The 15,534-nt window shown below is 35.5% G+C and overlaps 1 protein-coding gene across 10 annotated transcripts in view; it reads right to left on the reverse strand.

The window, feature by feature from the left end:
• The window catches only part of QKI (QKI, KH domain containing RNA binding), a 150,812-nt gene that overhangs the window by 87,795 nt on the left and 47,483 nt on the right, over window positions 1-15,534 (reverse strand). For all 10 annotated transcript variants that reach the window (XR_002341609.1, XM_021083632.1, XM_021083630.1 and 7 more), the window contains 1 exon segment: window positions 2,003-2,119. Coding sequence is in view for 9 of the 10 variants with exons in the window: in XM_021083632.1 (XP_020939291.1) it covers window positions 2,003-2,119 (117 nt within the window). In the remaining variant the exon portion in view is untranslated.

The raw sequence follows: 15,534 nt of genomic DNA on the forward strand, positions 1-15,534 counted from the left end.
AAAATTTATAAGGAACAGTCATTAACTGATCAAATACTATGTCAAAACACTGTTCTAAGTGCTTTACAACTGATTTAATCCTCACAACCATCATAAGAGATTAAGTGACATCATTACTCCCACTATATGGCACAAAGATTAATTTGCTAAAATCACAAAGCTAAGTGATAGAAACAAGATTCAAACAAAATCTTTTATCAGAGAGAGTAAAAGAGGGAGGGGTATCTATGCCTTTCAATTACTAAAAACTGAAGGGTTACAGAGCTTACTCTCTTAGCCATTATGATCTTCTGCCAAAGATTGCAAGAAGTGTTCTTCAAGCTACAAGTTCAACTCCCAATGAAAAGAGAACTCCTGATGTCTCATTACAATGTTCCAAGCTCTAATCCTCAGTGCCTATGAGTGTGTGAATGGAATAAGTATGGGACCATTACTACAGAATTTACAGGGACTGAGGAAAGGGCAAAACACGCTTTGTTAACTGACATATAATCAATTGTTTAACTGATGAATACACTAACCTTGTGGTAAAGAGTTGTCTTTCAGTTGCTGACAGTTCACCTCATTGTCCCTAGGCTATTAAATTGGCATTACTTAATCCCAAGGAAACCAAGTGCAAACATGGGAGTTGTGCAAAAAGAGCATGGCAACACCAGACTGCCACTCAGCTGATCCAGAACATGCTCAAAGATTTTTTAAGATTCTAATTTAAAAAAAAAAGAAAAATTGTTTTAACTACAACAGCTACATATGCTCAAGGAGAATTCACATGCTTGCCTCAAAATATCTTTATACTTAGCTGACAAGAATAGCTTACAATATGATTTAAAGATAATCAATATTATAAAGGACCTCTCACTTGCAATATAACCACTAAGTCATTATTTGTCTGTAAGGAGAGAAGAAAATGATTGAGATCCAATCAGCTTATGGAAGAGATTAAACAAAATGAGATGCGAAGTTCAAACGGAAGCATATCAGAATAAAGTCAGAATACCTTACAGGTCTGGTGCTCATTCCATAAGCTCCACAAAGCAACTCAATGCTGTAACATAAGCTGACCACAGGTTTATCATTTGCTATCTCTTTCAAGACAACGCATTTAAAAAAAAAAATAACCAACAAAAAACAAATCCTTCCTAACAAATTTAATCTTTGACAACCAAAATCTAGATTATTTTTTTAAAAAGCAAATTTTTTTTTGCACAGACAGAAATTTCAAAAATATTACTGGATAAAAGGAAATAAGGCAAATGAAGCCTTCCTAATTACAATATTTAAAGTAGGTAATTAGATGTTTATTAATTAAACTAGAAAAAAACAAGAACTGGCAAAAGAAAAGCAGAAAACATGAACAATATGCTTTAAAGTACATTGTCTAGAAAACTTATCAGCACGGAATGCTGGTGACAACCAAAATGACTCATGTTAGAGAGGCTAGTTATAAGCCTTTTTTTGTTTACCAACTCTCCTGATGAGATGACATACATCCAATGTTATTCATTTGATCCTTCTCATTTAAATTTCATCAAAAGAAACATTTTTGATTTCTCAAACTTTCAGTTATGTTTTTATATACACACTATAGTGTGACTAATTTCCAAACTGGCAGCTTCTCAAGTGTAAATGCCAAAATTAATATGATGGACTGACTAATACATTAGTTGGCTAAATGAAAAATGATAGTCAACAAGGGAATATCATGACAACCCCTTTAAAAAGTTTAAAAGTTTCTGACACGAAATAATGTATAGTGCTTTAGGGTCTGGATATTTTGTTATTAAAATTCAAAAGCGTAAGTAAACTACAGACATAAAGACCTGCCCCGTTTTCAAGGACTTACTTTCAGAGTTCTCCTGAGGTGCAGCTGTGTTGTCACTGCAGTGGCTTGGGTCACCGCTATGGTGCAAGTTTGATCCCTGGTCTGGGAACTTCTACATGCCTCAGGCGCAGCCCCCCCCCCCGCCCCAAAAAAATCAAAACAAGGAAAACAAAGACTTACCTTCTTTTTATCCCTCATTGAGCCTTTGCCTCGGACCATTATCTTACATCCTGTTTCTGCTTCAAGCTGTTTAGCAGTAAGTCCTCTAGGTCCAAGGATTCTCCCAACAAAATTAAACTGAGGAAAAAAAAAAAATCACCATATATTATTCAGTTAAATTTATTTTAAAGTATATACTTACTGTAGATATATTTTTAAAAATACTAAGTTGAAATAAAATCTTATCAATTTTCTTGCCAAGTTTGAGGGTGTAATTACAGTAGCTCATGGTTTAGTCTGACCATAATTTTCGTATGTATTAATACAATTTATGGATTAGGAATAACAGGATCTACATAAAACAGGGACTGAACAACAGTACTGAAACACGTACTGAACTATCCATCACACAAAATCTAAACCACAGTATATTAAAGAGTTTGACAAAATCTTGGGTGCCACACAAGAATGCAAATCCCTTCTAAAAATTCTTCATGACATCGTTCAGTGAACTGTTGTTTGTTGTGTTAAATAGTGATTGCCTTTTTTACAGAAATACTTAGGGGAAATTCCTATCTTATTTATCTTTATACTTTCTCCAAAGCAACTGTTCAGACAACGGTATTTTGGGGGTGGCTGCCACAACACTGATGGCCAAATTTGGATTCTACCCTATGGCAAATATTTAAGTCATGAGTCTACATTTTTCTATCACATTTCTTGCACAATTTTATTTACATATACATCTTTATTTTCCTATTTTCCATTTTATCTTTAGCTTATACTACTACTCTGGCAAGAAATCTTAACTCATCATAAATAGGATAAAAATAACTGTATAAACAAAGAATTATCATCTCTCCACAGAAACTTCAAGAACTCATATAAAGTAGTTATTTTTTTTTTGGCTGCACCCACAACATGCAGAAGTTCCCGAGCCAGAGAGTGAACCGTGTCGCAGCAGTAACCAGAGCCACAGCAGTGACAACACTGGATCCTTAACCCACTGAGCCACGAGGAAACTCTAGTCATTTTTTTAAAAAGGCCAACAGAAGAATACCAAACTCTGAATATCGAAAAGTAAATTTTTGCATTTACATGTCACCTGAATAAAAGATCAAAAAAAAAAAATGAGTGTTCATAGTATCAGCTTCACAAAAACCCATGAGTGGTTTATTTACTCATTAAACCAAGTAAGTTACTGCTTCTTATGCTTCTTACTTTTTTCTTGCATTTTTTCCTGTCAGAGTACCATTATATAATACTAATGTGCCAAAATTTACTGCTGCCAGAGCAATTCTTCCATCTTCTGTACTCCACCAGCTTCTTACTTTGCCTAAGCTGTCAACAGCACTCCTGTCCTACAAACGTGATTCTCAAATGAAAGATGGCTAGTAGATAATAAAGACAGGAGAATGCTTTCCTCCCTCAGGGGATTATGATGTAACTTCCATCCCAAGTTGAGACTCAAGGGCTTAAATCCTTGATCTAGCTCTACAGATTATAAATTATGAAATTTGCCTGACTGACCTCTTTACACTCAAATAAAACCCATTCTCCTTCCCTAGTTCCTTGGCATACAATACTTTATCTATCTCTTTACCCAAATTAAATCCCTGTAGTTATCCAACTAGAACCCCTTCTAATATCTCCAATCTAAATAAACCGAAGTACTGTACTATGATTAACTGTTTAAACTCTGAAAGCACATAGATCCCAACTGGTATCCAAGCCCAATTCTAAATAACTATTAGGAATCTGAAAGTCACATAAAATAAGCTTCAATCGTGTTATGGAGATATTGCTCTAGTGAGGACTGCCATGTGTACACAGCACAATATATATAAAAGGTCCAATACAAAGTCCAGCACAGAGTGGACAACAGCCTATGAAGTCCACTACAATTCACTTTAGGAAATCTCAGGCCCTCAATCAACAATTCAGCTCAGAATGCCCACAGAAGGGGCATACGATCAAAAAGCAAATTTGCCCTACAGAACTCCTGAGAGACCTGACACTGAGCTCTGCAGAAAACCAGGAAGAAGAGATGAACTGACCATTCCCTGACCACAGAACACCAAAGCCAGGTATCTTTGAGGTTATAGGCTTGAGTTTTCACTTCTAGAAAATCTGAAATGCCCCAAAGAAAAGACTTCCACCATCCAGCATTTGGCTCCATTCTCAAAGGCTGATGCATAGCTTCAGGGGATCAACTGAAAGTGAAGCTTGCAGTAAGCAAGCCCAGTTCATGAACACAAGTTTTGAATTCAAATTCTCAGTGTTTCATACTTAAACACGTACAGAGAAAGAAGGTTCATCAAAGATCTGAGGAAGGCTCTAACATGAAAGAGTATAAAATAAAGGCAGACGAAAGACTGTTCTTTTAGGGAAAAGACTGCTGATAAAGGAGATATTATCCTTAAAAATCTCCTTCAACAGCTAGAGCTAAATTGTTTTCTAAAATGGTTGTACACATTTATATTCCCCAAAGAGATGAGGAACAGTTTTTGACCCACTCCTCCAACATTTCTTATGGTTTTGGTCATTCAGATATACTCTTTTTGAAGCACATTTGAAATTCCTACAGCATTTTTCTATTGTTGTTGAACTTTCTTATTGATTTCTATTTTGTGGTTACACGTGTAGCAAATGTCTTTCCCCATCCTGTGGCTTGCCAGTTCCATCTTTTATTTTATTTATTTATTTATTTAAAGGGCCACACCAGCACCACATGGAAGTCCCCAGGCAAGGGGTTGAATCGGAGCTGCAGCTAACGCCCTACACCAAACCACAGGATCCGAGTTGCACCTGCAACCTACTCCACAGCTCATGGCAATGCCAGAGCCTTAATCCAATGAGCTGGGCCAGGGTTCGAACCACAACCTCGGGGATACTAGTCGGGGTCGTCACTGCTGAACCACAACTGGAACTCCAACTCCCATTTCCATCTTTAATGGTGTCCTATGATGACTGAATTTAATCTGATTGAACTCAATTAAATCACATTTAATTTTAATGTAGCTCCAACTATCAGTCTTCTCTTAGCAGCTAGTGTTCTGTTTAAAAGAAGTCTTTCCCCAACCCAGGGTCATCAAGTCATCTTTTCATATTAACTTTTAGAAGCTCTATAGTTATGACTTCATATTTATGTCTACAGTGGACCAAGAAAGAGTGTCTGTGATGAGACAAAAACCTTTTTTCTCTCACATGGATACCCAATTGTCCTAGCATATTTTACTGAAGAGACTACCCTTTCCCAACTACTCTAGAGTGCAGTGATATTTATGACAATACACTTGGGTCTATTTCTGGGCACTTTATTAATCATTTGTTTATCCATGGTTTAACATCACACTGTATTACTTACTCTAACTTTATTTTTAAAACCTTAATATGCAAGATAGCATGTTATTTCACCTTGCTCTTCTCTCAAGAGTGCCTCAGCCTTCGGGTTTGTATGAGAAATAAAGAAGATGAACACACGCAAAACATCAAGAACCATGCCCAGTGTGCAATGAATACTCATTGAAGATTTTTTTTTTAAGTCTCAGCCTTTGGATTTCCATTCAGATTTTACAAATAGTTGGTCAATTTCTAAAATGATACTAGCAATCATTTTAACTGGAATAGTACAACAGAATCGTTAGAACCATGAATATGTCATAATTTTGTCACTTGGTTAGGTATTCTTATATTTCTCTCAACAATACAAAAGTTTGTTATACTGTGCCTTAACTCAGTTTTTGCTAGATATATTCCTAGACATTTGGGGGTCCATTTTTGCTAGTGTAAATGATATTTTTATTTTTTACATATGAACATATATAATCTATCTTTCTTTATCATATCTTGTACTCAGCAACCTTTTTTTTTTTTTTTTGCTTTTGGCATATGGAAGTTCCTGGGTTAGGGTCGGATCAGAGCTGCAGCCATTGGCCTATGCCATAGCCACACAGGATTCAAGCCACATCTGCGACCTACACCCCATCTCACGGTTACTAGTCAGGCTCGTTTCTGCTGAGCCACAACAAGAACACAATAACCTTACTTCTTCGCTATTAATTCTCCTAATTCTTCTGTATGTTCTTTTGAATTCTTTAGGTAAATAATCATACCACTTGTAAATAATGGACAGGAAAAAATATGTAACTCAATCACATTCTTCCTTTCTTGCCATCCTTATGGCATTGGCCAGCACATCTTGAGTTCAAAGTCAAATAAAAATGTTACCATCCTTGACTTGTTCGAGATTTCAAGAACAAAGTTTTCAACAGTTTACTATAAAGTTGAAGTAATCTGTAGACTTTGTGTAGATATACTTTACCAGATTAAGAAAATTCCCATTCTATGCCCTAGTTTGCGGAGTTTTTGTTTTTTTTAAAACCATGAGTGGATGTTTAAATCAACCTTACATTTCTACAATAAACTTGATCATGATGCATTATACTTTATTATAAATCGCTAAGGTTCAATCTGCTACCATTTTGGTGATGATTTTTTTTTAATTACATTCACAAATGGAATCTGTAATTTTTAATTTTCCTTTCAGAATATGCATCTTGGGGTTTTGGCATCAGGTTATTCAGGCCTCAAAGCATCTTAGGATGCATTTCTCCTTTTTCTAGTCTTTGGAATGGCTTGTAGAAACTGATTTGTGTTCTTTCTTCCTTAAATATTGAAGATAAACCAGTGGTGAAGCCACCTGGGCCCTAGAGTTTTTTCTCTATGCATAATTTTCAACAATAATGTAACTGTTACTTAATTCACCATGCCTCCATACGTCAATTTTGGTAATTTGTGTTTATCTAGAAATATGTCCATATTATTTAAATTTTCAAATTCATTGATATAAAGCTTTTGACTACTTTATTTTTTAACCTATAGGATCTACAGCAATGCCCTCTCTTCACTCCTAACTGGTGATTATCTATATCTTCCTTCTTCTTGATCAGTCTTCTCAAATAATTTACTTTTGCTGACTGGGACAGACTGATTTCAAAAAATGGCCATAGTTATCCATTTACCCCTAAAGGGAATCTCTACCATCTGCAGTGTAAATGTGCAGTTCCTCTCATCCAGTGGAACTGTGCCAGCATGGTTACAGGCTTTCCAATACAATGTATGAAAAGAAACACGTGTATTAAATAAAAGCCTACGTAAGTCTCAGTCTTACTCTCCTAGAGCCCTATCATTCCCAAGTAAACAATCTCAGACTAACCTACTGGAGAATGAAAGGCAAGTAACCTAGTCACCATCAATGTCCCACCCAGCCAACAGCCAGGCAACTCATAAAAGCCGAGATGCCTAGCTGACCCACAGCTGACTGCAGACGCAGATCAGAACTGCTTTGCTGATCCCAGCCAAGGACCAGCATGCAGAAGAGAAGCAGAAGCTAAACAGACAGTGGTTGGTTTAACGTAAATTTCTGGGGTTGTTCATTACAACATAGCAAGAGCCATTCAAAACATTATCTTCGTTTTGTAGGGTTTTTTGGTCTTTGATTTCTACTCTTACCTTTATTTCTTCCTTCCATCTACTTCTTTTAGGTTTAATCTGCTGTACTTTTCCCAACATTGTAACATGGACGCTTAGCTTATGGTACTCTTTCTTCTTTCTAATATGTATACTTTTCAAGTTTTAAGTATTCCTCTAAGTTGCCATCAGCTGTATCCCAAAGTTTTGATATGTACTATATCCACCATCATTCAGACCAAATATTTTGATAGTTATTGAATATTTAAATGTATTTTTCTCACCTCAAACATACAAGAATTTCCTAAGCATCTGCGTTATTGATTTCTAACTTCCTATACTGTAATTAAAAAACACACCATATATTATATTATCAATCCTGTAATATTGAGATTTGCTTTTAAAAAGTGTAGCATATAATCAGTTTTTCTAAATATTCCATGGGTGTTCAGAAACTGTCCAAATTTCTCTGATTTAACTTTTGTCTATTTCTCCTTCTAGTTCTATTTATGTGCAGAGGCTGTGTTATTTGGTATACACAAAATTATATCCTTCTGTCATTATGAAGTGGCCCTCCTTATCTCTAGTAATACCTTCTGCCATTAAACCTAGATATTAATATAGAGATAAAAATTTTTTGTTGTTTGGTTTTTCATGGTATATCTTCCCCCAATCTTACTACTTTCGACTCTTTGTTGTATTTATATCTTAAGTGGAACTCCTTTAAACACTACCTAGATGAGCTTTGTTTCTTTATCCAATCTTGCAATCTTTGAGTTTTAACTGGAACACTTTGCCCTTTATACTATATGATATGTATCCACCTTCCTACTAAATACTTTCTCTTTTACAATCCTGTTTATTTTCTTTCATGCCACCTTTCCTGGGGAGTGGTGGGCTGTACACAGATGCAAATGAGAATTTTTTCAAAGCCAGTCACCATGCTGGCACAGTTCCAGGGGATGAGAGGAGCTGCACATTTATGCAAATGGTAGATTCCCTTTAGGGGTAAATGGATAATTATGGCCATTTTTTGAAATCAGCCTATCTCAGTCAGCAAAAGCAGATTATATGAGAAGACTGATCAAGAAGAAGGAAAACATAGATAACCAGTAAGGAGTGAAGAGAGGGCATTGCTATAGATCCTGTAGGTTAATAAGTAAAGTAGACAAAAGCTTTATATCAACAAATTTGAAAATTTATTTATTTTTTTTTCTTTTGAGGGCCACACCCCACGGCATATGGAGGTTCCCAGGCTAGGGGTTGAATCGGAGCTGTTGCCTCTGGCCTACGCCAGAGCCACAGCAATGCCAAATCCAAGCCACGTCTGCAACCTGCACCACAGTTCACGGGAATGCCAGATCCTTAACCCACTGAGCAAGCCAGGCAGGGATCGAATCCGAAATCTCATGGTTCCCAGTCAGATTCATTTCCACTGTGCCACAACAGGAAACTCCAACAAATTTGAAAATTTAAATAATATGGACATATTTCTATGTCCACAATGTACTTACTAAATAGCTTTAAAAAACTAAATGTTTTCTATTTCATTTTTCCCTTCTATTAGCTCAAAAGTTATAAACTTGTTTACCCTAGACAAGCATGGCTGAATTATCAAACACTATTGTTAATCCATATTTTCACCCCTTCCCCATACAATGCCCCATCTAGTTTAAGTACCATTAGTTGTGTTTCAAACTTAACGTTTTTAACTCAAAAGGACATTATCATTCCATACAGATAATATGCATTTATATTTACTCATGCGGGAGTTCCCGTCATGGTGAGCAACAGAAACAAATCCAACTAGGAACCATGAGGTTGCAGGTTCAATCCATGGCCTCGCTCAGTGGGTTGAGGATCTGGCGTCGCTGTGCGCTATGGTGTAGGTCACAGACGAGGCTTGGATCTGGTGTTGCTATGGCTGTGGTGTAGGCCAGCAGCTGTGGCTCCGATTTGACCCTTATCCTGGGAACTTCCATGTGCCACAAGTACGGCCCTAAAAAGCAAAATAAAATAAAAATAAAACAGATCTACTTAAGCATTCTCCATTTTCATTGTTCTTTATTCCTTTCTGTATCTTCAGCTCTCCAATTAAGGTCACTTTTCTTTGGCTTGAAAAACACACTTTAGTATTCCTTCAGCAAAAAGTGTTCTGGTGATTAATTCTCTCAGTTTTTCCTCATCTGAAAATGCGTTCATTTTTATGGGTACAGAATTCTAGTTTGGTAGTTATTTTTCCTTCAGCACCTTGAAGATTCCTTACCTAGTCTTCGGATTTCCTCTGTCACTTCCGAGATATGAACTATGAGACCTACTGTTGCTTCTTTAAGAGTAATCTTTTCCCTCTTTTTGTTGACTTTTAAGATTTCTTCCTCAACATTAGTTTTCAGGTGTTTTACTGTGGTGGGCCTAAGTACAGTTTGCAACTTCTAGTTCAGAGTTCCATAAATCTCTGACTTTATTTCTTTGGTTTGAAAGTTCTTAACCATACCTCTCTCATACACTGCTTTTGTCCCATTCTCTCTCTCCTCTTCTCCTAATATTTCAATTCTAATGTATTAGACTCTTAGCACATTCCTTTCATTTTTTACACTCTCTCCTAGTTTTTCTACCCCTCTGCCTTTCCATGCTGAGTTTTCTCCTGAGTTAACTTCTAGTTCACTAATTCTCTCTTGAAAAGTTTCTAACCTTCTATTAATCCTATTAATTCTAGTTAAGGAATTTTTCAGTTTGATTTTCCTTTAAATTTCTATTTCTCTACCATATTTGATATTCAGTTTGACTCTTCTTTCATAGCTCCCATTTCTCTGCCATACTTCTCCAACTTGTCTTTTGCCTCCTTATACATAGTAAGCATAACTCTATAAAGTCTGGGTCTAATAATTCTAGTATCTAGAGTCCCAATGAATTTGTTTCTTTCGTCTTGTTTCTTCAGACTTTTGTAAATGCCACCTTACTTTATGAGTTTGATTATTTTCTTTCTAGTACTGTGCCAGACAATGTACTTACTAAATAGCTTACAGAAATAATAGGCCAAAAATGATGTTATCTTCCTCCAGAGAGAATGTTAGCTTTTGCCAGGCACATACAGTTAACTAGCAACCCAAGATCACTTCAATACAATTTCACTTATTAAGGTTGAGACAATTCTGATGCTGATATGTGGAGTCTGTAAATGCCTAGGAAATTAAGGTTCACTCTTACCCTCAGAATGATACCCATCAAATCCCTACCCAAAGCAAAGACTGGGCATGAGAGAGAATTCACATGGTTAGGTTACAGACTCCAACCCATGTCCCCCAAAGTTCAGCCTCTCACCTGTCCTCTTTAGCAAGCATACCTAGAAGACAAGGATTTCCCCAAAGTCGGGCTTACAACCCCCTGATTCTCAGTCCTCCCTAGGATCCTGAACTGGCAATTCTTCACAATCTTGCTGGGTCACTGATGCATTCAAGTAGATGTTTTTTCCTACTGTGTCCTGTTTTACTAGAATTGCTCAGGTGGTCTAAATTACCCTTTGTCCTTAATAGAGAAGTCCATGAAGTTTTTTAAGAGATTATCTTTTAATCTAAATAGATCTAGAACCGACATTAATTTCAGGTAGCACAGGCAACATCAGAATGAGGATCTAAGAAAGAAAAAAGACGTATCACAGACAACCTATCAACAGGCCTGGCTCTGTGTTCATTTAGAGCAAGCTCTTCTTGCTTTTCTGCAATTTGCTAAATCCACCTTTATACACAGTCACAGATTCTAGAAAACTTCACTCCCTCTCCTTCTCTCAAACAACCTGATCAGAAATAAGAAATCCCATCCCATCCCTTATTCATTTTATTTCATTTCAGTATTTTTCAGTAGAATAGAAAACAAACTTTCATTTTCAAATTCAACTTAAAGAAACATGTTCAAAGCTTGCTAGGTAGTAAAGAGTGAAAGATATGCTGGGTTTTTTTTTTTTGGTTTGGGCTTTTTTTGTTTTGTTTTGTTGTGTTGTGTTGTATTTTGTTTAGGAGGAAAGAAATTCTCCTTGCGCTCAAGAAATCTGTGAAAATGCCTTTGGTCTATTTGTTATTTTGACTGTTTCTTAAAATAAGTAGCCTTTACCAGCTCTTCCTCAATAATAGTTGTGCTCTATATAGGTATTTTTCCCAAAGTAATTCATATAGTAGATATACATTATATAGCTTGAGCATGGCAAAGAATGTTTGGAAAAATGCATTATGAATAGAAGTACTTTATTACTTCAAATATCTAATATGTAATTGCTTTTCATTTGCGTCCTCTGCCAAAGTATTCCTCCACTTCATGACACACAAATACTCAGAAGACACTCTCCGGCACATCCCATTCTCTTTGCATATTTAATCTCTCGTGTTGAAACCATGCTATTAAGATTTCACAGAAAAGGACTTCTACCATGGCTAAGTAATTCTTGCAATTATTATTTACTAACCTAAAAATGTTTTAAAACTAGTCAAAACCAACATACTATATCTGTAACAAAAATTTCCAAACCTTAAAAACGAACCAATCTCTACTGCCCCAGAACCAAACAAAAAGAAAAAAACAAAAACAGTTCAAATGTATTAAAGTGTATAACCACCAGGATTCTTAAACCATCAAGGTCATCCTTCTCAAAAGGGTGTAAAAGCAGAGAATGAAAAAAAAATTAATCATAGCAGCTGCTTTGTCTACTGCAACCAATTTCCAAGTTAATATCATTTGCTTTGCATTAAAATTCATTCTGTGTTGATTTATCATGCTAGTTCTGCAATTTCATTCAATTAAAACAATGTCACAACACATTCAAAGAAAATCATTTCAAACAGCCTAAGCTAACTGCAATTTTAAAGGCCAAAAGAAGGAAAAGAAAAAAGAAAGGTATTCATTAACCCTAGTGTTTAAGTACAGACCCTCTCTGTGGCTTGCCAATTATATTTCTACCAAGTGGCATGTTAATTTCCACAGAAGAGGTTAACAACAACCATGTCTAATGCTATTATTTGATACTAACTTAATTTTAAATAGATTTCTCCCAATGACAAAATATAAAGTATTACAGCAAATCTTTCCATTTACCTTTTAAGAAATCTACAATTAAAGATAAAACCTTTTGTGGCACACCATCAAAACAGATAATTAATAAAAAGTACATTTCCAAAAGCATTTCAGTGAAACACTTATAAGAAGTGCTAAAGAGTAATTTATGCTTTAAATTTTTGAGAAACAATTTAAAACAGCAATTCTTTGGATTGCTTTTTGTACAATAAATTGATAATTTGTTTTTAAACATTGTGTCTAATATACCTAAGGTGATTTTAGTTAGATATCTTACAAACCTTACCTCATATCATATAACCAATTTAGGAGGTATGAAACACACACATACAAACGTATATTGATAAAGTCTTCCACTTAGCAGATGATCAAAAATGGCCACCTCTACTTTAGTCAACACTCGTAAGCCTATCTTATGCAAGTGTCTAAGAGGAGAGAAGAGCCATGACTAGTCTAGTAATACAATCGTTTTTAATTAAAAGTACCAGAATACTCTGATTTGATTTATTGTTTTAGTGACTTACCATAACAAAGGAGGAAACGTTAACAATGTAGATTAAATTTAAGTTTGCTGTGTCTGAAGTCACTGTGAATAGGACAGTGTTTTTCCTGTAGCAAAACCATGATCCAATCAGCTAATAAACTGCTCTGGTCACTTACGAACAAATAAACTTTTGATATATGTCTTTGTGATTCTCACTTTCATCTACTCATTAGCATAAATGAAATACCAACCAATATTCATGTCAGAACTATACTCGTTCATCAACTAAAACCAGTTTGTTCAGGCTTATAATAGTTGAGAAAAAGAATCAAGGAAACTATTATGCTTTAAAAAAGAAAAAAGAATAAATATATCAAAATGTCTCCTACTTTCTGGGGAGATGAATATCCTTTCTCTAACTTTATATTAATTCTAGATAAGCAGCCAAACATGTCTTACTATGCTGCATAGTAATTATGATAGGAATCACTCTGCAAAAACCTTTCATATATTAGGCCTTTACACCCATCTTCTGTTCATGGCACACGGCTATCTAAGAAGACGCTTTTACACCCAGAAGATGTAAAAGTGAAGAAGAGTAACCAATAATAACCAAAATATGAAATCTGTGGCATTTGAAATTGGATATCCTAACTTATGTCAAATCTTCATCCTTTGAGTACAGATACAATAAGAGGCTGAAACCATTCAAAACAAACTCAGATGAATAACATGATGATTACCCTTCTAGAAGCTAAGTAACAAGTACTTAGAAAAACAAAAAATTATTTAACCAATTAAAATTAGAACATTAAAACAATGAAAGCCAACAAGGGTTTTACGACACAAAGAGATGACAATATTTTTGACAGTGTAAGGTACAAACACAAGGCCCTTTAAGAAATCCCTAACCTTCAAACCTTTATCTTTGCTATTACCCTTTTGTTCACACACATGTTCACAGGTACCTCAAATTTTTCGTTCCCTGTAACATTTTTCTTTCTCCTTCCTTCCCACCAAACATGTCAAATCCTCATCACAGTGTATTGAGCTCAAGTGTTCCTTCTGTGATATCTGTGTGTTCTCTTGATTCCTAATGACAGTTCTTTCTTCTTGCAAAGTAAAGATCTCAGAATACTTTGTACCCACTTCTTACAGCCCTCTGCCACATAGTATGCAATGATCTGCATGGTTTTTTGCAGGGTATTCCTTGAAGTCAGAAACCAGCATCTCTTTTTTGTTTGTTTGATTTATCATCTACAGTGCCTCACACATATACAGCAGAGAAGAAACATATATATTGATTGTTGGATAATACAATTTAAAAGGGTTCACAGAAATCACACAATGATTTTTAATTCTCAGTAAAAAGTTCAATCACTAGATAAATGTTATAGGCAGCATAGGAAGCACACACATTTCTTTAGTAAGAACACACCAAACAAATTTCCTAAATGGTGAGCCTGACTGATCTCAGGATAAATTCTAAATGACAGAGTCAATGATGTCACAGAAACAAAATCACTATTATTTCCACTTTCCATTTCAATACGGAACTATCATGAGTGCAAGGACTATGTCATTCAACACATCTTAGGTGTTGACTAAGCTGAAGTATGTTTTATTACGAGCCTTCCAGTAAAAGCCCAGTTCTATGCTTGGCACTTTACAGGCATTAAGTCATTTAATCCTCACAACACTAGAAGGTATTTACTATTGTCACCCACATTTAACACCTGAGAAGTTACAAAAGTCGTCCAAATCCTAGAACACCTAGACTGAATAGAGTTCAGACACTTAATCAGTATATCATGCCTCTCTTCCAAAGCCCTTCAACACACACCCTGATCATACCAGATACACATATTTAGTTTTCTCATTCTTGTTAATCATTCAAAACGTTTAGTACAAAGTTTATAAAAACCCTCTTCAGATTCAGATCTACTTTCAGAATGAGTGCAATTATATTTTGATAATTTCTTTTCTAACTACATCACAAAAATTATTACTACACTACTTTCACAAAACCACACCTTACTTTTGCAATATTTTCACCTGTCTTCTCTTGATTGGGATCACTGAGCTGATAATCAACACATACATCTTTTTGACCTTAATTGAACTTTTTATATGAACGAAAAAAAGTTTACGTGATTATTATTTCATCCACATAATTCAACAAATATGTGCAACGGGGGCGGGAGGGGGGACACACATACGAATACAATTATCTGAGTCAAGACTGAGCTTACAAGTATTATCTCAGACTCCTGGAAATCAAATACATAAGCAGTTCTGACCAGAGATTACAAATATAATCTAAGGCTCTTTGAAATTGATAACTTAAGTTTTGCTGCATAACTGTCAACCTCATACACTGTTCCAAAAGACTAATTCAGCTCTTAAAGAGATCTGCTCTTTTTGGCACAAATTTTAGTTACATCTGACTGACTTACTGGTAAGTGGCTTTTATTACCCTGCTTCAATGATCCTACGTTTTAAAAACAACTCAGTTTACAGCAGTTTTTAATTACTA

Source organism: Sus scrofa, chromosome 1 (genome assembly GCF_000003025.6).
Source record: "Sus scrofa isolate TJ Tabasco breed Duroc chromosome 1, Sscrofa11.1, whole genome shotgun sequence".
In the NCBI taxonomy this organism is placed as follows: domain Eukaryota; kingdom Metazoa; phylum Chordata; class Mammalia; order Artiodactyla; family Suidae; genus Sus; species Sus scrofa.